Source organism: Diadema setosum, chromosome 17, assembly GCF_964275005.1.
Source record: "Diadema setosum chromosome 17, eeDiaSeto1, whole genome shotgun sequence".
Lineage (NCBI taxonomy): Eukaryota > Metazoa > Echinodermata > Echinoidea > Diadematoida > Diadematidae > Diadema > Diadema setosum.
Genome location: NC_092701.1, coordinates 19,676,034 through 19,699,861, shown reverse-complemented (window position 1 = coordinate 19,699,861; position 23,828 = coordinate 19,676,034). Strand labels below are relative to the sequence as shown.

At 35.6% G+C, this 23,828-nt stretch overlaps 1 protein-coding gene across 1 annotated transcript in view; it reads left to right on the top strand.

Annotated features, from left to right (window-relative positions):
- The first annotated feature begins 1,394 nt into the window (after positions 1–1,394).
- Positions 1,395–23,828, top strand: part of LOC140240505 (uncharacterized) — a 29,402-nt gene continuing 6,968 nt past the window's right edge. Inside the window, exons 1-18 of the mRNA XM_072320275.1 lie at positions 1,395–1,423; positions 2,225–2,278; positions 2,790–2,843; positions 3,196–3,232; positions 4,118–4,171; positions 8,475–8,582; positions 9,158–9,265; positions 9,654–9,707; positions 10,790–10,843; positions 15,236–15,289; positions 16,012–16,065; positions 17,094–17,147; positions 17,889–17,996; positions 18,696–18,749; positions 19,222–19,275; positions 22,638–22,691; positions 23,166–23,219; positions 23,816–23,828. The exon at positions 23,816–23,828 is cut by the window's right edge and continues 95 nt beyond it. Coding sequence (XP_072176376.1) covers positions 1,395–1,423; positions 2,225–2,278; positions 2,790–2,843; positions 3,196–3,232; positions 4,118–4,171; positions 8,475–8,582; positions 9,158–9,265; positions 9,654–9,707; positions 10,790–10,843; positions 15,236–15,289; positions 16,012–16,065; positions 17,094–17,147; positions 17,889–17,996; positions 18,696–18,749; positions 19,222–19,275; positions 22,638–22,691; positions 23,166–23,219; positions 23,816–23,828 — 1,051 coding nt within the window. The remainder of the gene's footprint in view (positions 1,424–2,224; positions 2,279–2,789; positions 2,844–3,195; positions 3,233–4,117; positions 4,172–8,474; positions 8,583–9,157; positions 9,266–9,653; positions 9,708–10,789; positions 10,844–15,235; positions 15,290–16,011; positions 16,066–17,093; positions 17,148–17,888; positions 17,997–18,695; positions 18,750–19,221; positions 19,276–22,637; positions 22,692–23,165; positions 23,220–23,815) is intronic.

Here is a 23,828-nt window from a genome sequence, read left to right as displayed (position 1 = left end):
ACTAAACCGACCGTTTTACTGATATTTAGTCGTATACATTTATTGAGAATTTTTCCCCGTTGGCCTTAGTGTACCAACTGTTCAGCTAACCTGTTAATACCAATTGTATTCCATTACTCTGAGTCCATCTAGTTAGGCTGAACTGATTTTTGCTATGTCAGGCGCACTTCGAGCAAACTTTCAACAACAACGTTATTGAAACGTTAATGATACGTTTTGAATGTGTAAGCAATTTGTAATATTCACGTAGCTTGTCATGCTTTTGTTATGGTTATATTATTTAGATAGCTTCTCGTGTGTCGACTACCCAGACATTTCTTTTAACTCGAATCTAAAAGAGAAACTGCTATTACTGGATCTGTAACCTTATTGGACATTGCGCTTGAGGTCTTTTTTTGACCGTATAATAAACGAGCTATATATTTGTGCAAGATGTCTTTGCAAGATTGTCATATTCTTACATAGAACGTTGTGTTTTTCTTTTCTTTCTGTCTCTAAAGGGAGGCCGTGGACCAAAGGGGAAGATAGGAGAGAAGGGATCTCGAGTAAGTCAAATTTACAAAGAATCTAAAATCTTACAAACGCCACAGCCTTGCTTTAGAAGCTCAATGAATTAATCCAGCTTTCAAGTTCATAGAACAATATCACAATTTATCTTCTTCATTACGTGACTTTGGAGTGGTTAATTTTGTCCAGATTTGGTGATATTTTTATTTTACTTCGTGGCATTTTGTGTTCAGAGATCATGATAAATTGATAATTACACACCAGCAGTATCCTTAGTTGATTGCATCCAAAGCTTGTGATCTTATGATTTGATGCAGTGAAATGTTGTATGCCTCATAAAGACTTAAGTAGTGTCATGTACTACTGATACGTTGGCTTTGACCCCGAGTTTTCAATACACCAAATTGATTTTGGTCGATCGGAGATTGACGGGATCTTACTCAAAGCTTGTGGTACTTTGATATCGTTAAATGTATAAGATATATATATATATATATATATATATATATATATATATCTTATACATATATATATATAAATATATATATATATATATCTACGAATTATTGATTTATCACCTTTTTAGGAGAGGGTGTAAACATTGCGTCAAATTGACCCAAATTTTGTGAAAGGTCATGGTGTATGTATGTTCTGCCGAAGATTCTAAAAGGCTATATAGTGAAAGTATATTGTTGGTTTGGTAACCTTTTGTGGTAGATTTTGATAGTGAAATTTTGTGTTTAACTACAGTGGATTGTACTGGAAACTCCTAGATTTTCTTACAGTAGATAATATTCAAACCTCATCATACGTCAAGTAGTATGTCTTGTAGAATTGCTCGGTATTCATTTCTTCGCGCTAGGGAAAACGAGGACTCGACGGCCCGGATGGTGACCCGGGGCCAGCCGGACCGGAGGTAAGCAATCAACTGCCTCACTCCTTGTAAATGTGTTATAAATGTCAGGGGCTCGTTGTGTCAAAGCAAGATTGCGTTTAGTTTCTTCATTACCTTAATTCGGAGACGCTCATGTGCTCAGAGCATGAGTTTGTATGAATTGCTCTTAACTTGTTCCTGAAACTACCATGAGCTCGTAACAGTGTTTCAGAATTACGTTTAACCTTTCAGTGACTCTCGGTCAACATTTCGTTTTCTTTCTTCCTTGAAATAGCAGTACCACGTTTTGGTTTTTGTTCGTCACGATCTTGAAACTTTTAATCCCATTTGAATGATTCTATTTGAATTTATCTTTATTTTGCCTTTTTTTTTATTCCACTCTGATGTTGGGATAGAATCCATTTTATGCGTATTTGGTTTTTTTTCGGTTAATGTTTTTGTGTTCACCAACAATAATTTCAGACTTTAATGCGTCTTTATTTTGCAGGGAGATATTGGACCCATCGGACCACCTGGCAACCCTGGCGAACTTGGTCTTACGGTAACATAAACCCTTTTACCTTATACTAGGAATTCCTATTTGACACAAACTATAACGTACTTGTACGTGAAGATGGTTGCTCATGTGAACTAGGTTATCTGAAGTAGTGTTATAACTGTGTACTTAACTGTCAGTTGAAACCTCCCAAAGCTGGTTTCGTTTTTTGTATTTTGTGTTTCTAAAGCCACCTATTATTATTGAAAGTTTATCCTCTTAATTCTGAATCCACTCTTTCCTGTCTTCTTTTTTCCTTTCTCTCTCTTTCTCTCTGAATTTACCAGGGTTTTCCAGGACACCCGGGTGGAGATGGCTTACAAGGACCAAAAGGAGAAAAGGTTGGCTAAAGCACCATGAGTGTGTGTTTTCAAATATCTAACTCTCAGTATCGATTTTTCGATTTTTTTTTTCATACCACAAAGTATAACAATATTATACAGATGCAACGCTTATCCATTAGAAATGTAATACACTTCAGGACTTCACAGGAAGGTACAAAAAGAGCAAGAATAGTATCTGATGAACTGCAATCCCCTCACTGAACTGCTCGTGTTTAATTATGATTTTATATTAGAGATTGAGGCGTGGTATAGCGCACTTTCTTTTAATTTCATTTGTGTAATGTACTGCTAGGTCTACGGTCGCCAGTCTTGGGGGGTTTTTTTCGTAATAATTTTAGTTACAAATAAGAATGATGTATCGTTATCAACATAACGATGTTATCATGGTTCCTTTTCGTTATTAAGATAATAACATGCATTATGATTTGTATCATGGCATTTGATGACGACGACGATGATGATGATGATGATAACGATGATGATGATGATGTCGTCTTTGTTTTACTAGGGAGAACCAGGAGCGGTGGGACCAAGTGGCCCAGATGGTGACCGGGGGAATGTGGTAAGCCCCAAACCCCGATCTTATACACAACACATCCGCAACGATGAGATGGCCTTGCACCTATACTCATGATCGTTCCAACATTCTTACAAATAGATGTCCATATATTCGCACAATGGGTCTCAAAGAGAACAAGTGCCTGCTTTGTATTCGTATGCCTGCCATCTCTCCTATACGTTTCTTCTGGACAAGATTTTGCCTTTATTTTGCTGATCTGCCATGCCTGTGTATGTTATAAAAAGTGGTAGTTTACTTGCTCTTTCTTTGCAACGTTGAGCAACAGATTAGTTTGGATTTTAGTTAATAAAATCATAAATAACAAACTTTCATCGGTCTTTGTGTCTATTTCTAGGGTCCAAGAGGTCTACAAGGAAAACGAGGAAAAGCAGGTAGAAATGGAAACAAGGTGAGAGATTCATGATCGCAATTCATAACACTGTCTTTACTCTTCATAGTGGATTGTAGAAAGGATTGTGTAGACCTTGACAGTCGTCTCTTATAAAAAAAACAACAACAACAATCTGAAACAATAAATCATCATGGCTTTTTCGTGAGATCTACCATATCCAAGACAAGTGGGCTTTTCACAATGTGGAAACTATCAACAAAAATTAATCAATTCACCGATGTCCCTTAAATATCAACTGTCAAACAAGTTTGTTATGTATATATATATATATATATATATATACGAAATATTGCTGAAACTATACGTCAATGTTTGCAATAGTGTTTGTAAGATTCTTTGCAGTGTACACATTATTGACGACGATGTTCGATTTTTATTTCCCATTTAGCTTATAAAATAACTGACGGAAGCTGTCACTTAAAGTTATCTGTTATACTTAATTGTCCGAGAAGCACTATTACCTAATTTCTAGAAGTATCAGGTTATTAAGTATTTCCGCTTGTAATGCAACCTGGATCCGTGTATATTGACTGTGATTTGTACATATTCTCTTACTTCCTGAGCTAAGGAACCTTTGAAATTAGCATTTGAGAGATTTCGCTCTTGATGGCCTTGTAATGTCGAAATTATGTTATTATTATTATATATTGATATCAATATATTTCAGGTTATGCTCTGTTTGTGTCACTAAATACTGGATAATTATGATTTTGATATTTACTCGAATTTACGTTTGAAAGCTGATAAATAATTGCTTGATAGAGTAATTGATTACTAGTAACTAACTTACTCATTCTTTAATCAAACATTGATTAATCAACTCATTCTTTATTTATTCATTCGCTCACTCTTTGAATTTGAACAGGGTCCGACGGGTATAGAAGGAATCCGAGGGGAACGAGGCGACGTGGGTGACACTGTAAGTGATCGGTGTGTAGGCAAACCTTGCTGTTGATTTCTGTACACCGTACATAACAATTATCATTTTATGTAAATAGCTAATATTTGGTCTTATTTAGCCAGGTTAAGTCTCTTACCTGTCCCAAACAACGCCCCTTCGTAATGATAACCTCATTACTGTCAGATGCCCATTTTTACACCTCTGTCATCAAGAACAGTCTTTAGAGAGAAACAAAGTAAGATTTTTTTGTTTTATTTTGTTTTCCACGGATACATAAGTTCTGGTGTATTATGTCTGCCAGCTGTAAGGAATATATCCAAGGGCTTGCTCCATTTTTGATTAAGATATTGACAAAACATAACAATGCAGACATTTATAACATGCAACATATCCACTCTTGCCTTGATAGATATAAAATATTTCGCTCTGATCGTAAGAGAGGTAGAGGGGGAGGGGTAGCCCTATATATATATAACGAATTGCGAGTAAAAATAAGAACTGATATTGATATTGAAGGTTGTGAAAGCCTGTTTGTGGAAATCATTAATGATAAAATGAAAAATAAGATAATTGGTGTTATATACAGGCCACCAAATCATAAAACCGAAATGTTTTTAGAAAATTTTGATGAATGCCTCAACACGATTACACAAGAAAATAAGGAAATTTATATTATGGGCGACTATAATATTGACATGACGAAAATAGATACTTTAGCGGTAAAATTAAAAACTATTCTTTTTTCATATGCTTTCCATTCCCATATTGATAACCCAACAAGAATATCCCAAACATCTAAAACCTTGTTGGATAATATTTTTTCTAATAACTTTTCTGTAAATAAATTCATTAATGGTATCTTATATTATGATATATCTGATCATTTACCGATATTTATTATTCTTCGTTATTCTGAAAACGTCAAAAGTATTTCAAAACCCAGGCCGATAATGTACAGAAAAGAATCAGACGAGAATATTGAATTACTTAATCTTGATTTAGTGAAGGAAGAATGGCAAGAAGTGTATCTTCAAAATAACGCCGATAAAGCTTATGATATTTTCTTAGATAAACTTTTATATTATTATCGAAAAAACATTCCTTTAGTTAAGAAAAAAACACGCAGAAAGAACAAACATCCCTGGATTACAAAGGGAATCATCAATTCAATAAAAACCCGTAATAAATTGTATAAACTGGCGATTACTACCCACAATACAAAACATTTTACAGATTACAAAAAGTATAGAAATATACTCAGTAATTTGATTCGTATTTCTCGTAAAATGTATTATTCCGATAAGTTTGATAATCAAAAGGATAACGTAAATGGTTTATGGGAAACTATATATGAAATAACAGGTAAAAATAATAAGGAAACATCGTCCGTTTTTTATAATGACAACAAAGAACTCATAAACCCTGATGAAATATCTGATGCTTTTAACTCATACTTCGTAAATATTGGCCCCCAATTAGCTTCAAAAATAAAAAACAAACATGTTCATTCAAACTTTACTGAATTTCTTCCACCAAACTGCGACAAATCCCTTTTCTTTACCCCAACAGATGAGGAAGAAATACTGGAGATTGTGAACAGATTAAAGCCAAGTAGATCTAGTGGCCATGATGAAATAAGTGTTTATATACTGAAGAAAATCATCAAACAAATAACCACACCTTTATCTTACATTTTCAATCTTTCACTGTCTTCTGGAATATGCCCGAACTCATTAAAAATTGCGAAAGTAGTTCCAATTTTCAAAAGAAAAGACGACCCTTCTCTTTTAACAAATTATAGACCAATATCGTTATTACCTAGTATTTCTAAAATTCTGGAAAAAATTATTCATAAACGCCTGTACATTTTTCTTCATGTAAATGACCTACTTATACCTAATCAGTTTGGATTTAGAAAGGGCCATTCCACCGATTTAGCTATAATTCAATTGTTAGATAAGATTACTGAATCTTTTGCAAATAAAAAACATTTTATAGGAATTTTCATGGATTTATCAAAGGCTTTTGATACCATAGATCATGATATATTAATTTACAAATTAAAAAGATATGGTATTCGTGGTTTAGCACTTTCTTGGATTATTGATTATTTATCCAACAGAAAGCAATATGTACTATTTAAGTCATCTAAATCTCCGAATTCTAATATTGTATGTGGTGTTCCCCAGGGATCAATTCTTGGCCCCCTACTGTTCCTTGTATATATTAATGATATAATAAATACATCAAAAACTCTTAAATTTATACTTTTTGCGGATGATACTAATATTTTTTACTCCCATGAGAACCTCGAAACACTGTTTAATACTCTGAACACGGAAATAGACAAAGTCTCCCGATGGTTTATATGTAATAAATTATCCCTTAATGTCTCTAAAACAAATTTTATACGTTTCAAACCTACTGCTTCACAGAACATTAACAGCAGTTATAATATCAATATTGATGGATTATCTTTAACTGAAGTAAGATCTACTAAATTTTTAGGAATCACAATTGACTCGAGTTTAACTTGGAACGATCACATTCATAATATCCACACGTCCGTCTCAAGAACTGTAGGAATTTTATATCGACTGAAAAACTTCATTTCTCAAAATTCCCTGACTATTCTATACAATGCATTAATCTTACCACATATCACATACTGCAATATCGTTTGGGGAAACTGTGGCTCAACTAAAATTAATCCAATTCTTACTCTCCAAAAACGTGCTGTACGTTTGATTACCAATTCCCGTTACTTATCCCCATCCAATCCCCTATTTCATCAACTAAAAACATTGAAAATTGAGGATCTTCACACCTTTCAAACTGCTGTTTTTATGTATAAATATACATTTAATTGTCTTCCAAAAATTTTTGATGGCTTCTTCACTCCGAATTTCACCGTTCATTCATATCCAACACGTCAGTCGTCCGATTACCATCTCGAAAACCCCAGAATCATTTTAGCTCAAAAATCTTTAAAGCACAATGGACCAGATATTTGGAATTCTTTACCCCCTAATTTAAAACAACGTACGTCGTTGAACATTTTTAAACGAGAACTAAAAAACACCCTCATAATCCAGTATACTTCTGACACATAAAGATATTCATACCACCTGGTCAACAAACACCCTAAACAATGAGTTCACGGCCATAACTGAAGTAATATTCACCTCATCACACTGATACACAAAATAACACTCAACGTACAAACCAAGATTCATCCCAACACAATGCACACCGCACTGCACCGCACGCCCTTCGCACAATTTACTTCCCACTCAGTGAGTGGCAAGATTTTCTTTATGTATCTCTTCGTTGTGCCCTTTGCACAATTACCCCCCCCCCCCCACTCAGTGAGTGGCAAGATTTTCTTTATGTATCTCTTTACCTGGGGCCATCTTCCTCGTCAAGCTTAGCTTATGATGATGGTCCCCTGCATTTCATTTTTATCATTTCCTATTGCTTCCTTTCATATATGATATTCGTTCTTGAAAAAAAAAAAAAAAATGTATGTAAGATCCAAACGTTACGAATATTAGCTGTGTAAATGACTATGTAAGTATTTTGTTGATTTGTGGATTTGTATTGATTTTGAAATGCAGAAATAAAAACTGAACTGAAACTGAACTGAACTCGGGGTCACTCAAAGCGCGTACAACTAAATGTTCATATGAAAGTACACAATCTGACAGTAATTACATACAGCTGCAACATGTTCTTTAGAAAGACTTATTTGTGCAATTTTAGTATTCTCTTGAAGTCATTCACAGTCTTAAAATCCTTAAAAACCCAAATTTAAATGTGGATTTAGAGAAAGCAACAATATTAGTAGAACACATTAATGAAATATAAGTTAAAAGAAAATCGGACAAACGATTTTAAAGTTAGTGGTCTTCTTATCCAACGATAACGGCTGAAAAACTTTTTTTTTTAAATCATAACTTTTGAATCGATTGCCCGATTTTCCTCAAACTTCCAATGATATGCCTGCTTATAATGCTGCTTTCATTCAATTCACATCTATATTTGGGCTTTTGTTTCCTTTAACTGAATCCGGAAGTCTGTTCCATAAGCGGGGAACTGCTGACGTCAGTATGCTCTGTCTCCCCATAATCTTTTAACTTTGGGGACGAGAAGATAAAATGCGTAACAGGAACGAAGAGGAATGAACATAGTCTTGGGAGCTTTGAATTCAGGCAAAGGTAAACATTTTCACCATGACTCACTGTTTAAATTGCGTCAGAGCGGAAAGAAAAAAAAAGACGCGTCCATTATTCTTTCAATTGTCATGTTATTTGCTTCACAGGGCCCCGAGGGTAACCCCGGTCCAGTTGGGGAAAGGGGACTCGCCGGATTCAAGGGGGTGGCCGGTAAAACAGGCAGACCAGGACACAATGGCTACGCGGGTGCAAAGGTAAGCCAAAAGCAGTACGTTACTGAGGCATATTTTCAAAAATTATGTTGATGAACTTAATGTAGCATCCAGAGTGTAAGAAAGTATCTGTAATTGTAGTATTATTCAATTTGATAAAAGTGTTTGGGTTTGTGTTTTGTTGGGGTTTTTTTTGTGTGTGTGTGCGGTTTTTTTTTTTTTTTTTTTTTGGAGGAATTAGAATATTTTCATTCAAAGTGCTATTGTGATTCTTTCGTTTATACGGCACTTCTGATTTTTTTGTTGTTACAATACATGTAGGCCCTACATGGCAATTTCCGTTTGATGTACTGGGAATTAATCAGGGTAAAACGCACGTTAATCATTGTCTAAGTAGGAGTAACTGAGTGCTAATGCGGTTAATTTACAAATCTGTGTTTCTGTCTGTGTGTGTTCGTGCAAATCACAGAATATCGTGATATATCCATATTGCAGTCACTTGTGTTTGTTAGATTGTTTGTTTGTGTGTGTATGTGTGTTTGGAGTTTCTTTCTTTCTTTGTTCGTTTGTTTGATTTGGAGTGAATGTTTCGTCATTGTTTTCTTTCCAAACTGTAGGGACTTCCTGGCGAGAAGGGACGGAAGGGCGAGCCCGGAGTTCGGGGGAGCCCTGGTCTGAAAGGTGTGCAGGGAAACAACGGGGACAGGGGTGTTCGCGGACCGGAGGTAAGCTTTGATGTCCCGATGTCTTTATAGAGTTCCTCCTTTTGAGGACTTTCTCAACTCCTCAGCTAGTCAAATTACAAAGGGCCAAGACGTAGCTACTCTTATATCAGCTTTGAAAGTACGCCTTTAGATGCCTTTAAAACCTGTGGAATAATGATAAACGTAACCTCATTTCCATGAATTCTTTCAAAAGTGTTTCTTTAGCAAATTGAACATCAGAGACAGAGACGTTGACTCACATAAAAGATGCTTACCAACCTAAGGCCTAATGAGTTGTAATATGTTGGGCAAGTTAGTAATAATTGTCGCAACTTCCTATCCAACACGGCATATATGACTGGGTTAAAATATGTCGACAGAAATCTTCTGTTTTATTTCTTGACGTCAGGGTGCTCGTGGTGTGACAGGATCTGAGGGCCTAGGAGGTGAGACCGGACCAGCGGTGAGTTGTTAATTGCTTTACATCAGTAGGGAAATGTCCCATCAAAGAAATCACGTTCAGTTGTAAGATCTCAATGCGATCGTAAGTATTTGCCTTGGCCACTCACAATAGACTCGGGACGCATGTACAACTCTAGGTATCATCTGATCATCAAATCAGCGTCACAGAAAAATATAAGCGAGAGATTTATGCATTGCCAGAAATTCATGTTTTGTATTTGTGTGTGTGTGTGTGTGTGTGTGTGTGGGTGGGTGTGCATGTGCTCCTTTAACCCTAACTAGGCCGGGCTATTTAGGTAGATGATACGGCCTCCAGATGATACGGCCTCCAGATCTCGGCCGTCGACCGCGCGATCGCGACGAAAATTGGCACACACATTGCTTATGATGTAATCTAAAGTACCATGAAGTTGATTTTTTTTTAAATTATCATTTATGCTAAGTTATGCTAATTTATGCATAATGATGCATGAAATCAGACAATTTGGTATAAATCACTAAATAAAGCTCAAAACAGGCACATTTTTTGTGTAAATATTCTTTTTAGTGTCCTTAGCAAATGTAAGAGAAAAAAAAATGTGCAATCAGAAAAAACTTGTTAAGTATTTCATTGTTTTATGTATTTCTTTGTTTTTTCGACTTTATGTTTTTCATTGTTTTTTCGATGAAATTTGTCCGCGACATTGATCCGAACAAGAAAATATGTTATTTATTGATTTTACTCAATAAAACCCCAAAATAATCATGCTTTTATGAAATTTGCCTGTAAACACAGTTTGCATTGAAATTGTACACAAATTCACGTTATTGAGCAATTTTTGGTCTGACATGCACGTACATATTTATGCGCAACTTCGGAACCGCGCACCCGGGCATCGCAGGTTTGGTGTCAAAAGATGCGGGAGACTCGAAAGAAAAAAGTCGTGAAACGTCGCGGTGATACCTTTTCGCGATAGCGATACATAATTTCGTGTGATTTTCAAAATGTGTTTTTTTTTTCCTGAATATATTAATCTTTTTCAACTCGGTCGCCTAATTTTGTCGTTGGCATGTTTTGTTGTTGGTTTGTTTCTCTATATTCAGGGTCGTCAAGGACCACAGGGTGTAAAGGGAGAACGCGGAATCCAGGGGCCAGAGGTAAACACGTTTTCCTCTTCAGTCATAAGATAACAATAAGAAAGGGAAAAAGTTTTACATTGCCCTCCTGCATATAAAACTGTACACATACACAAACACGTGCACCCACACAGGCGTATAAATAAACATGAATGAACAATCCCAAAGCAGAATTTCGTAGAAAATCAGTTGTTCCAGAAATACAAATTTGAATTATGTGCGCAGATCAAGTCGTGGAAGGCTGATATGTCTTTGGGACTTTTCACACGTACCGAGTTGCTTAATTACACTGTACAAACTTAATGACAAATTGTTGGCAATGTTCGCACGCACTAAGAAACTTCGCGGATTCTGTGGTTTTTAATCCCTTTTGAATATCAGAGCGAGGAGGGGAGATGTGGCTTCTAATTCAAGTTCAAATTTATTTCATATTTCCATTTCTCAATGATGACATTACAAAATTATTGACAACAAAACAAGAATACAAAATATATACAATCATGTCTTTTGATCGTAGAAGAAAAGAAAAAGAAAATATACTTGACACAAATGTACAAGGTCATATTGTGTGAAAATGTCACTAGTAAGTATAAGAAATATGATGGGGCCTACATAAAAGCTTTAAAGCTTGTAAAACTGTAGGTTCCCAAGTTCATAGGCATATAATTTTACACGGAGAACGGATATGTTTGTCTTGACCAACTAAAATTACACAAGTACAAAAAATCGATGAGTAATAAACTAATGAACCACATAGATATCGCACAAACCAGACTGCATACAAATCTCGCAGTGTTTGAATAACAAAAATGCTATATTATTAAAAGATGTATCGGTACCATGAAATAACTTGAATGACTTGGTGCTGCGGACAAGGACAAAAGACTGGGAGCATAAAAGGGTTGCTAAAAACTTGGTAGTGTGTATCCACTAAGTAATAACTGTTTTAATTTGCGTTTGAAGGTGAATAAAGATAAGGAAGAAGTGATATCTAGAGGGAGATCATTCCAATATCTGGGTCCAGTAAATATAATTGTTTTCTTTGCAAAAATAGTGCGAGTACGGGGAAGGTGATAGGCGTCACTCTGGCGAGTGGGATAACAGTGGATAGAACGATTCCCTTTGAACATGTGGATAAAAACAGATGGTAATTCATTACTTGTTAGTTTATACATGAAAATTCCGAGATTGTAATAAAATAGGTCTTGAATTTTCAGAATTCTGTTTTGATGGAAAAAACAATTTGTATGGGCAAAATATCCGGCGTGGTTTATGATTCTTATTGCACGCTTTTGAATACGGAGAAGGGAATCTAGTAATGAGTGAATTTGCATTTCCCCACGCCAAAATTCCATAATTAAAGTGTGGAGATATTAAACAAGAATATATACTCTGCAAAATATGAACAGGAAAGAAATGTTTGAGCTTATTCAAGATTCCAATATTTCTAGACAAAATTTTACTTAGAAAATTAATATGAGTTTTCCAGGATAATTCTTGGTCAATCCAAAGCCCTAAAAACTTTGTATTATTAACCTGCTTTAAACATAAATCATTTATTTTGATATCATATGGAACAACATTCAAGGAATTACTGAATACCATATAATGAGTTTTTTCTACGTTCAAAGATAATTTGTTCGCATAAATCCAGGATTGCACAGACCTGAGCTCAGTATTCATCATATTTATTAATGCATTAGGGTCTCGATGTGAAAAAAACAAGCTAGTGTCATCGGCGAAACAGATAAATGACAAAATTTGCGATGATTTTGGAAGATCGTTTATGTATAAGATAAATAAAAGTGGGCCCAAGAGGGAGCCCTGCGGGACTCCACATGAAATAGGCTTTAATTGCGAATCATGGCTATTAATATTAACAAATTGCTTTCTTTCTGTTAAATAACTCTTAAACCATTCTAAGGGGGTCCCGCGGATTCCATAGTGACACAATTTATAAAACAAGATTTCGTGATCTATCGTGTCGAAAGCTTTAGAAAAATCAAGAAAAACTCCAATTGTATGTTCAAAACTATCTATAGCATGAGCTACCTTGTCTATAAAAGTAAGTAAAGCATGGGTTGTGTTGTAATGTTTTCTAAAACCAAACTGAGAATCTGACAGAATGTTATGATTTGTGAGAAATTTTAATAATCGTGTATAAACCACCCTTTCAAGAATTTTAGAGATTGAAGTCAACAAAGAAATTGGTCGGTAATTATTCACCAAATCTTTCTGTCCCTTCTTAAAGATAGGGACAACTTTTGCGACCTTCATCTTATTGGGGACTTTGCCATTAAATAAGGATTGATTGAAAATGTAGGTAAGAGGAGTAATGATTTCGCTTAAAACATTTTTTAAAAGAAAATTTGTAATTCCATCATATCCTGAACTTTTTTTATCATTCAAATTCGTAATAATATCTATAATTTCTTCTTCAGCAATAGGTTCAAAAAATATTGATTGAGAATTCCTATTACCTAAGTATCTATGGAATTCAATTGATGATTTCGGGATTTTACTGGCAAGATGTGGACCAAGAGTTGCAAAATATTCATTGAAAGATTCCGCCATAATGACCGGGTCGTTAATCTGGCGGTCGTCCACTGAAATATATTTAAGAGAGTCGGTATTATTTTTATGTTTGAGCGCCTCATTAATCACCTTCCACGTACTCTTCACATCAGATTTATATTTAACAAACTGTCAGGAAAAATAATTTCGCTTGGCTATACGTATTATGGATGTCAATATATTCCGATAACGAACATATCTCAATTTGTTTAAAGGGGATGGATCTTTACGATACTTATGAAAAAATTTATTCTTGCGGTTAATGGACCTGAGAAGAGATTTTGTAACCCATGGTTGTCGTGGCACTTTTTTATAATTAGAATGGTGAGGTCTTCGGAGAGGAACACAAGAATCATAATTAGCGATTAAAATATTCATAAAATTTTCAAAGGCTAAATCAATGTCGCTTTGACTGTATACGGTGGACCAATCCTCTGAACTTAGTTTCTCCCTAAGTTTATTAAGGTTGGATTCAGACATTACACGAATACCTGAGTTGTGGGTGTGAGAAACATTAGCAGTCATAAAATTGGACACAAGGGCGTAAATTGGAAAATGATCAGTGACGTCAGAAACTATAATACCAGATGTGATGTTAGAAAATGAGTCATTTACAAAAATGTTGTCAATAAGAGTAGATACATCATCAGTTATTCGAGTCGGTTTTCTTATAAGGGGAATAAATGATTTCGACAACATAAGGTTAAGAAAATCTGCGCATAAGGGATTATCACTGTAATTAAGGAGATTGAGATTAAAATCACCCATGACAAAACATGTCTTACTGTCAAAATAAGTGTTTGAGATAAGGCCGCAGAATAACTCTAAAAATTCAGCAGGGTTTGAGCTTGGGGGTCGATAAATCTCCCCAATTATAATATTACCTTTGTTTGGAGTTTTGACCTCGATAAATACACTCTCAAATGTATCTGACATCACGCTGTATTTTTCTAAGAAGACACAATCTAAATTCTGTGACACATAAAATCCGACTCCCCCACCTTTCTTCCATGTTCTATTATTTGTTATGAGTTTAAAACCGTCTATAATAAGCAGCGAAGAGGGTGATGTCTCCTTCAACCAAGTTTCACTGAGCCCGATGATATTATATTTGGATTTTAGTATACTCACAAAAGATAGGAATTGATCAAAGTTTTTGTTTAAGCTTCTGATATTAAAATGTGAAATAAAGAGTTGATTTGCATCGGTATGAGTGAGTGAAGTAAGCTCATCCTCTGTGTGGTAGTGAGTAAATACATTTTGGACTGCTGTATCGCTAGAGTCAAAATCCAGTCTTAATTCAGGAGTTTGCATATTTAAGAAAGTTCCCGTCAAGAGAGTTCCCGTCAATCACCCTTATAGTCTTAATTCAGGAGTTTGCATATTTAAGAAAGTTCCCGTCAAGAGAGTTCCCGTCAATCACCCTTATAGACTGTGTAGTAGCGCGGGTTTTCTCCGGAAGCGGTTGGAGGGTCACGTAAGCTCCGCCCCCTCCCTCCCCCCCCCCCAAAAAAAAAGAAAAAAAAAGAAAAAAAAAAAGAGGTCAATCACATTTACACGCTAGTTTCGTTGATTAATTCTGGCGAAACGTGATTGAAAAACACGTCCGGACCCTGATTCCAGTTTCCATTCACACGGCAAATTTGCTTAATTAGAAACTTGACTTGCGTTTGCTTAATTACAAAGTTGTTTCAAATTAAGCAAACTCGGTACGTGTGAATGCCCGGAGAGTTTCATGTCCTCCCGTACGCGTGTGTTCCATGTAAGAAGACCGAATGATGCAATGGGACCAGTTTTAACGTGACCCTTATAAAATTAACATATTATTTGTTGTTTCAGGGAGCGGAGGGTGAAGGAGGTTCCCTCGGACCGGATGGTTACATCGGTATTCAGGTGGGTGTTATACCCCTTTGGCTACACTCAAGGCTGGTAGATCCCATATCATGTCTACTGGGATTATTTTAGAATCTCGTTGGATGGATCACTTAATTTACCTTCATTTTGGCTATCGTATGGATGTAAAGTATCACCTTAAAATGCACCGCTTAGTGGTTCCGCTTTTTAATACTCCGATGTTTTGTTTAAGTCAATAAATACTCAGTATTACCGATCATGAAACTTAGCGTTAATATAGTTAGTAGTTATACAGGTAGTAGTTGTATGTCTGGTGGTATCTGTGGTGGTGGTGGTGGTGGTAGTGGTGGTGATAATAGTAGTACACAGAGTAGTAGTATAGTAGTAGTAGTAGCAGTAGTAGTAAGAGGAGGAGTAGTAGTGTCAGCAGTATAGTACAAGTGGTAATAGTATAGTGATATTGACAGTTGTAGTGCAAGTGATATTAGTATTGTAGTATTAGTAGTAGTGTTGTTGGTAGTAGTTGTAGGAGCAGTCAAGGTAGAAACCACGATAATGTAACACCATGAAAATAAAGCAAACAAAAAAGCTTCTGCGTGTCAAGCGCTGGGAAAGCGTGTACGTATATCATTCATTAGGTAGTCGTAAAGTGTACGTGACGATGTGAAGATGAACGTATGGTGTCATTATTTGGAATGATGATCCTCCGTTGGTATCTCATTATCTCATGATAATGATTCTCTTTTCCTCCAATCCACCAGGGACCGGCCGGTGTTCTGGGAGACCATGGAGAACCAGGGACCCCGGGTCAGAATGTAAGTTAGCCAATCACATCGGGCGTATAGAGTCACTATGAAAGAGTATGAGAGGCGGCAAGCAACTGGCTCACGCTGTCCTTTCGAGAAACCGGTTCATTTTGGAATGCATTTCAACAATACTCCTTAAAATCGTTTCAAAGTCAGAAAACTTTGCCTCGTGTTTCGCACATTAATGAACATTTATTTCAGTTTTGCACGTTCAGTTGCGCGGGCGTAGAGCTTGAGCTACACTGAAAACTAACTATTGCTGTTTTTGAACTGGATGGTTTTACGATTTTGTATGTGCCCACAGGAATGTATTACTAACAGATCTAGCTTAAGTTAAACAATTCATATATTTTTATGTCTTTTCCTCCGACCCTTGTTGGGAGCAATGTTTTCGGGTTGTCTGTTCATCTGTACGAAAAAAAAAAAATCCTATGTACAAAATTCAGGAAAAGCGTTTTAGTTGGTTTCATGATGCTTAGTCCAGGTATTCTACATATTAGTTCATAGAAATAAATAAATTTTTGCAGTTTTAAAAGTTTTTGTAATAGTATTGATGATAATAATATTTTAAGAATGTCATCACTCTGTCACTATCAGATTCCGTCTATGAACTAACTGCTGTCATGCTGTATCTTACAATTGATATACTTTATGGTATATTAGGAAAGTACACTTTAAAAAATAGGTTCAACTTTGGACCTTTACGTGTGACACAATTGTAGCACCTTTACGGGTGCAGTTTTCCACCTTTCAGACCAGAAAGGCGCAATTTTGTGCCTTTGAAGGTGCTCACTGGTCTGAAAGGTGCAAAGTTGCACCCGTAAAGGTGCTACAATATTGCATGTGTCACACGTAAAGATGCAAAGTTGAACCCATTTTTCTTACAAAGTGTATGTACTACTCCACTGTGAATGTGCCATGGAAAGATAAAACGCAATTTATTTTGTCCTGTTTCATCCGGCGTATGAGATGAGTTTTAGTCGCTTCAACGTTTTCACAATTCAGTAATTCGCTGTTGCCCGGTCTTTCTCATCTAGGGCGAAGATGGGCCCCAGGGACCACAAGGCCAGATTGGGCACCAAGGTAAACGGGTAAGGAGCCCTAAGAGCTGTAATGGGAGGTAACTGGTATCATAGTTACCCTACCGCACTCTTCTCAATCTTTGGAATGCATGTCTTGATTACACCATCGAATAATTGAATTAATCAATCGTTAAATGCTACATGTTATATTCATGATCATCATGCATTTATATGGATAAGCTTCGGAGTTAGTGATTCTCATATGACTGTAGAATCAGTCTAGCTTTGTGATATCCAGTAACCGCGATGTACAACTTCAGTTTTCTTAGTCAGTTTCATAGTATTGACTGTTTTATAGGATTCATTTAGACATCCAAGGGTGAAAATTAATTTTACTCTTTCAAAAAAAAAAAGAACAATTTTAAATTCTAGAATTACCTTATAGGCCCTAAATATATCACGTGCTTGTAAGCATTGTGATTCGAAGGCTAAATATGTGGTGTAACGGACCTTACCTAATGCATTATCATCTACAAAGTTGTTCAGAAATTGATTTCTGACAATTCTACAATTTCAGCCATTTTTGTGTTCATGTATAAAACGATTTAGATAAATACAATGCATATTTGCCTTTGCGTATTCTATTTGTAAGAGTAGGGCCTATAACGCTTAAACGGTCAAACCCATCACAGAGAATGTAGTGCAGTGTTGTAAACTGAATAGCTGAATGGTAAATGTATAAGTTTGTGTTCCGCATATCACGTGAGATAAAGTACTGACTCTATAATTATATTCCTTACACCTTAACAGGGCCACAAGGGACCTCCTGGCGGCAAAGGGCCCACGGGACCTGCTGGCCGTCAGGGGGAAGCCGGCCCAGCCGGTACACCGGGCGAAGACGGGGAGGAAGGATCCCGGGTATGTGCTGAATCCAGCCCGAGAACTTAACCTTTCACGATACCGATCAGATTTTGTGCATAAATCCAAGTTTTCAGTGATTCTGGTTCCTCAATGGCATTGTGTGTTATGGTGCTGAGTGCATGGTTTCACTACCATGAATCAATCTTAACAACGATTACCGCGAAATCTTCGCAAGAAATGCATCGGAAAATTCTTTGCACAATACCAAATTGTTTCCTCTCCTTTGTGTGGGGTTTTTTTTTATCTCATTATGTGCATTTTATTTTGGAACATATAAATTTCATATTTAGTCCACTAGGGAAAACCATAAGTCAAATGTTTTCGACAGAAGATGTATGAGAAAAAAAAAAATGAAGACACTTCGTTACTGGATGGAGTATAAACTGCAACTTGCGTTCATAATACGATATTAATTTTAGTTCGTCAAACATGAAGTTCAAGATTTATCTTTTTGAATGCACTTTTTTCACTAAACTTTCAACGAAGATTATTTTAGTCATTGTCCACGTCTGCACTTGTGTTTGTGCGGAATTTGATTGCACAGATGTGTTTTACAGAACCAGGTAATTATCTTGTTTTAGTGCTTTCCTAGTTGATGCCTGTAAATAGAGTCCTCGTAACTTATTGCAAGCAAACCTGATAGTACAGCCAAGTTGTGAGATCTACTGATGTTATTTTTTGTCATTTCACAAACAGGGTTCCCAGGGACCGAAAGGACCGCGTGGCAGGGATGGCGTTCATGGTGAAGAGGTGAGGTTGATTTGGGCACCTGTCTGCTGTGAGATTAGGCCATAATTTGGGTGTGTTTGTTTGTTTGTGTGTACGTCCTCATCTTTGTTCGGGGCCTACCAAGTATTATTTTAATAGTATTGAAACGTGTTTAATAGTTTATTGAATCAGTCAAAATACCTAATTTGCAGTTTCAGTTGTAGCTATTAAAGTTTTTTTTTTCTATTACGGTTGGTGCTGCTAGCAATAAAACGAAAACCTTCGAAACTACATATTGAGTAATTCTAATACGTGGGGCCGTTCTTTCTGAAGATGTGACATTTATGGGATAGGGCTTACACTGTCAGTTCTGTCAAGTAATGCATGAACCCATTCGGGGGATAAGGTAGGTCATAGTCAGATATTTCATTTATTCAACGCTTATTCATTTTTGTCGATGAACTGAAATATTGATTTGAATATTGGCTTGTTTTCAATTTACACCATATTACAGGGCCTTCGCGGAGCGATAGGTACTCCCGGTACTGATGGTATTAAGGGCGAAAAGGTACGCACTGATTTCTTTTCTCGCTTGATTTTTCCCTGACCATCTTACATTTCTTGCTTCTGACCAAATTCTTCTAATGGAGGAAGACACCAAACCTACACCTACGAGCGCACAGAATAACGCGAACCGAATAGCTTTGCGTATAGAGCAATATCTTTTTTTTTTCACGAAAAAAATTTATTCATATAAACATTCAGGTACAAAATAGAATAATGTCACATGCAGTACATAAAGACAAATGATCGAAATTTGACAGGTAACTGCGAAACAGTTAAACAATGTAAATACGATTCCAATTAATATTAGATACAAAACCTTTGGTTTTCTCAGACATATATTTGTCTATTTTCTTTGCTTGTTTTAAGAATCGACAAAATTGGCTAAAATGTAACGATTTCTTTTTATTTTTGACAGAAAATATGAAGTATTTTGCGTACAAATAAACCACGTTGTAACATGATGGATTTTCTGTCGAACCAAGTATAAAGGAACTTTTAGTAATTTGAATTTATTCTGTAACATAATTTCTTGTATTTGAGCGATAAATCTTTGGGTAACGTCACATTCCCAAAATAGATGTGCGATTGTTTCTGTGGAGCTCGAACAAAACGTACAGAGGTGTGTGTCAGATAGCCCCATTGCAAAAAGTAATTTGTTAACACCAATATTTCTATGTAAAATTTTGTACTGAAAGTAACGAAGTCTTTGATTTAAAGTAGATGTATAAGGAACATTATATATTTTAGTCCAGTCTAAGTTTTGATTAAAAATTTCTTCCCATTTCCTTTCTGATTTAGGTGGTTGAAATATCCTCTCACATAATATTCGATGTATATATCGACATATCTTAATTCTTTTAAGCAAATTATACCTTGTTTCTTCTTGTTGCGTCTTTATTTCATTATCATTTACTGATTTCTCTTCAATATATTTTTTCCATTCTAAGGGGATTGCATGAATAACTGAAAAATATTCTAAAAAAATTACAACCAACACCGTCTTTAGTGCGAAACTGTTCGAAATTTTAAAAAGATAAACCATCATCACTCAATAATTGTTTTATCTTTATTACACCCCTTTGAAACATTTTCTTAAATACAATCTCATTATTTATACGAATTGATGAATTAAACCATATTACTTGGTTTTTCACTTGTTCTACAGATAACTTGGGGGAAAAGGTATAATCACACCAAGCCTTAAGAATTTCACGTATAAAACTTCTTTGTATCAAATTGATTTTCTTTTCTGTTCCGGCCATATTACAATACCAAATCATATTGTGCCCTAAGTTTTCTAAATAATATTCAAAGAAACATTTCCACTTTCCTCTATTTTGATCATTTAATAATCTTTTCACCCAAGTGATTTTAAGTCCTGAAATTACAGATGAAAAATGAAACATCTTTAAACCTCCCTGACAGTAATCTCCAATTATTGTGGTCCGACTGATTTTATCGGGTTTATCATCCCAGATAAAAGAAAATACTATTTGTTCTATTTCTTTTATAAATTGTGCTGATGGAGAAGGTAATACCGAAAACAGAAAAATTAATTGAGAAAGAGCCAAAGATTTTAATATAACAATTTTCCCGATGTTTGTTAAATAACTTCTCGACCAAATTTTCAAAATTTCCAATAATTTTCTTTTCTTGGGTATATGATTCAACTCAAACATGTCATTTAAAGTTGTAGTGAATGTGATTCCGAGTAACTTAAATGGTCCATTAGAAAAACTGAAACCGGAGTTGTTTATATCTGGTAGATGTGCTTTATAATAGCCAAGAGCCACAATCTCACTCTTATTACGGTTGATTGCTAAATCTGAAAAAATTCTAAATTGGTCCAATATTTGTAACAACCTAAAAAACGAATTTGGATTTTTCAAAAAGAACGTAGTGTCGTCGGCATAAGCGCTGATAAGAATTTCACGGCCACAAACATTAATACCTTTTATGTTGAGATCATTTCTAACCCATATTGCAAGTATTTCACTACATAGAATATACAGTAACGGACTTAAAGGGCACCCTTGACGAACGCCACGTTGTAAATAAAAAAAATCAGAAGCGTGACCGTTGTTTACAACGCAAGACATTATATCAGTGTATAATATTTCAATCCATGTTATAAACTCTTGTCCAAAATTATAAAAAGTGCAATGTTTGAATAATGAAATTCCATTCTAATTTATCAAATGCCTTTTCAAAATCAGCCAAAAACATAAACCCAGGAATATTCGTCTTATTCGTATAATCAATCATTTCAAGTGTTAATCTAATATTTTCTCCAATATATCTCCCTGGAAGAAATCCGGTTTGGTCATGATTTATAATTTCTGGCAAAAAGGCAAAAAGGCGAAGAGCCAAACATTTCGCAATGATTTTATAATCTGTATTCAAAATTGATATCGGTCGCCAATTCTTCAAATGTAATAAATCTTTATCTTTTTTAGGAATGAGATTTATAACACCTCTCCTTTGATCAACTGTTAATTTCTTATGAGCAAAGGAATAATGAAAACTTTGAATTAAACAATGACCAAGGTCTTGAATAAAAAAACTTTCAGAAGGAAAAAAATTCAGAAGGAAAACCATCAGTTCTAGGGGTCTTATTATTGGGCATAGTTTTAAGTGCTTCAATGCATTCTTGCAAAGAAATTGGGCCTTCACATTTTAATTGCAAATCATCTGATAATTTAGGGGTTAAATTATCTTGATTTAATATTGCAAATCCCTTTAAATCAACAATGGGAGGGCTTTCAGTGGCATATAAATTTTCAAAAAATACTTTTTCAGCGTTGAGTATATCTTTTATGGAATTCAAAATCACACCATCCTCAGTGGATAAAGTTGTTATAGTTTTTAAACGTTGATTTCTTTTTTCTAAGTTGATAAAATATTTTGAATTTCGTTCTCCATATTCGACCCAATTAGCCCTTGAACGTATAATATCTTGCATAAAATTATTTTGCGAGTTTCCATCCTTGAAGGCTGGACCCACAGCCATTTTCAAAAACATAATTATATGCACCAACGACTAAGCCATGCCAGGACGTTCTTTAACAATGATCAACAAGTTCATTTTATTCATGTCTGTTTTTTATTTCCACTATGCTAGACTCTTGTCATACTCAAACTGCATAATGTCTATCTTAATCAATATAGCTTGCAATGAATAGTTAGATGCCGTGGTGCCGTTTGGCGGATGCTACGATCATTCTTTGATCGGAATTTGCAGCAGAATCTTATTCCTCAAAGCTTCCCATCATTTGAACTGCAGTGGCCTGCAGCTAATATTACGCCGATTTGTGAAACCGACCAATGTTTGATTTTAATCTATTTGACTGTCTTGTTTGTCAGGGAAGCGCTGGATTACACGGGATTAACGGGAGTCCCGGAACCCCGGGACTTAATGTGAGTTATCTTCAAATCACTATACGTAACAACCCTGCTGGTATTATAAACCTTTGTTGATGTCGTTGTTGGTTTTGTGTTTTTGTTTTTTGAGGGGGTGGATCATAATTAGACGAAAAATGATATCACTGTATCTTGACTTAACGTGAAGCAGATTCTTATTTTGAGAGATTTTGTATTTTTGATAGTTCAGATTTGGATATAAAACGTGCCACAGAAAACTAAAATTCCACTTTGTAGTTGCAAAATGTTTAGTTTTCTCAGAATTCAAGATTCAGTATTTTTGTGCATGTGCTTTTCTTAGGCTTGTCGGAATTAAGTCCAATGAGTGATGTTAATAGAATAAAATGCTGGCCCGTTATCAAAATGTACTATAGACTATTATTTCTTCATACCCCTAGCGCGGTGCAGGTGCCTTATGGGAGTGTGTGAGGGCTTCATGATAACTCTTGTTCTTTTTTCCCATTTTCCAAGGGCGATACTGGGCCAAGGGGACCACCCGGCCAGATGGGAGAGACTGGGGAACCGGTAAGGACATGGACATCAGTGAAGCGATCTTGAGTACCATTTTATTGTTTTCTTCTGTTTTAGTACTCAATTGAAAAGACGGTAGTCTTTTTACAGCTACAAGGAGACCTACTTTAATGTAGCTCTGTACATGACAAAATAAAGAGAGTATAAGTTATATAGGATTGAAAGTTGAAAATAAAAACAGCAAGTGAGAAAAACAAAAAAATACACTAAAACGTGACAAAAAGAGTACATTTTGTATGGTTTTGCCCGTATACCTGCACTGGGGTTTTTTCTGAGTGAATTTCCACATGAAAGAGCTGACTAGTGTGCAAGTGCATACCATGTACCTTGAGAATGATGATGATGACTAATTTGAGTCACCTTTGAGTCACCTTATTTGAGTGACCTTAATTTTTGCAGTGAATAAATCTCAGTACATGTACCTATAGACTCAAGCTAACATGAATTAGTTATTACGGGTAAGTCGTAAACAAGTTTCTAGGTTGGCGGAACAACCTTACAGAGATATGCATATGCAACATGGGTATTTAAGTAGATTAATAACTGTTTGCATTTTTTCGTTCATTTCAAACCCATAATCTTGCCTAAAGGGTCATCGCGGCT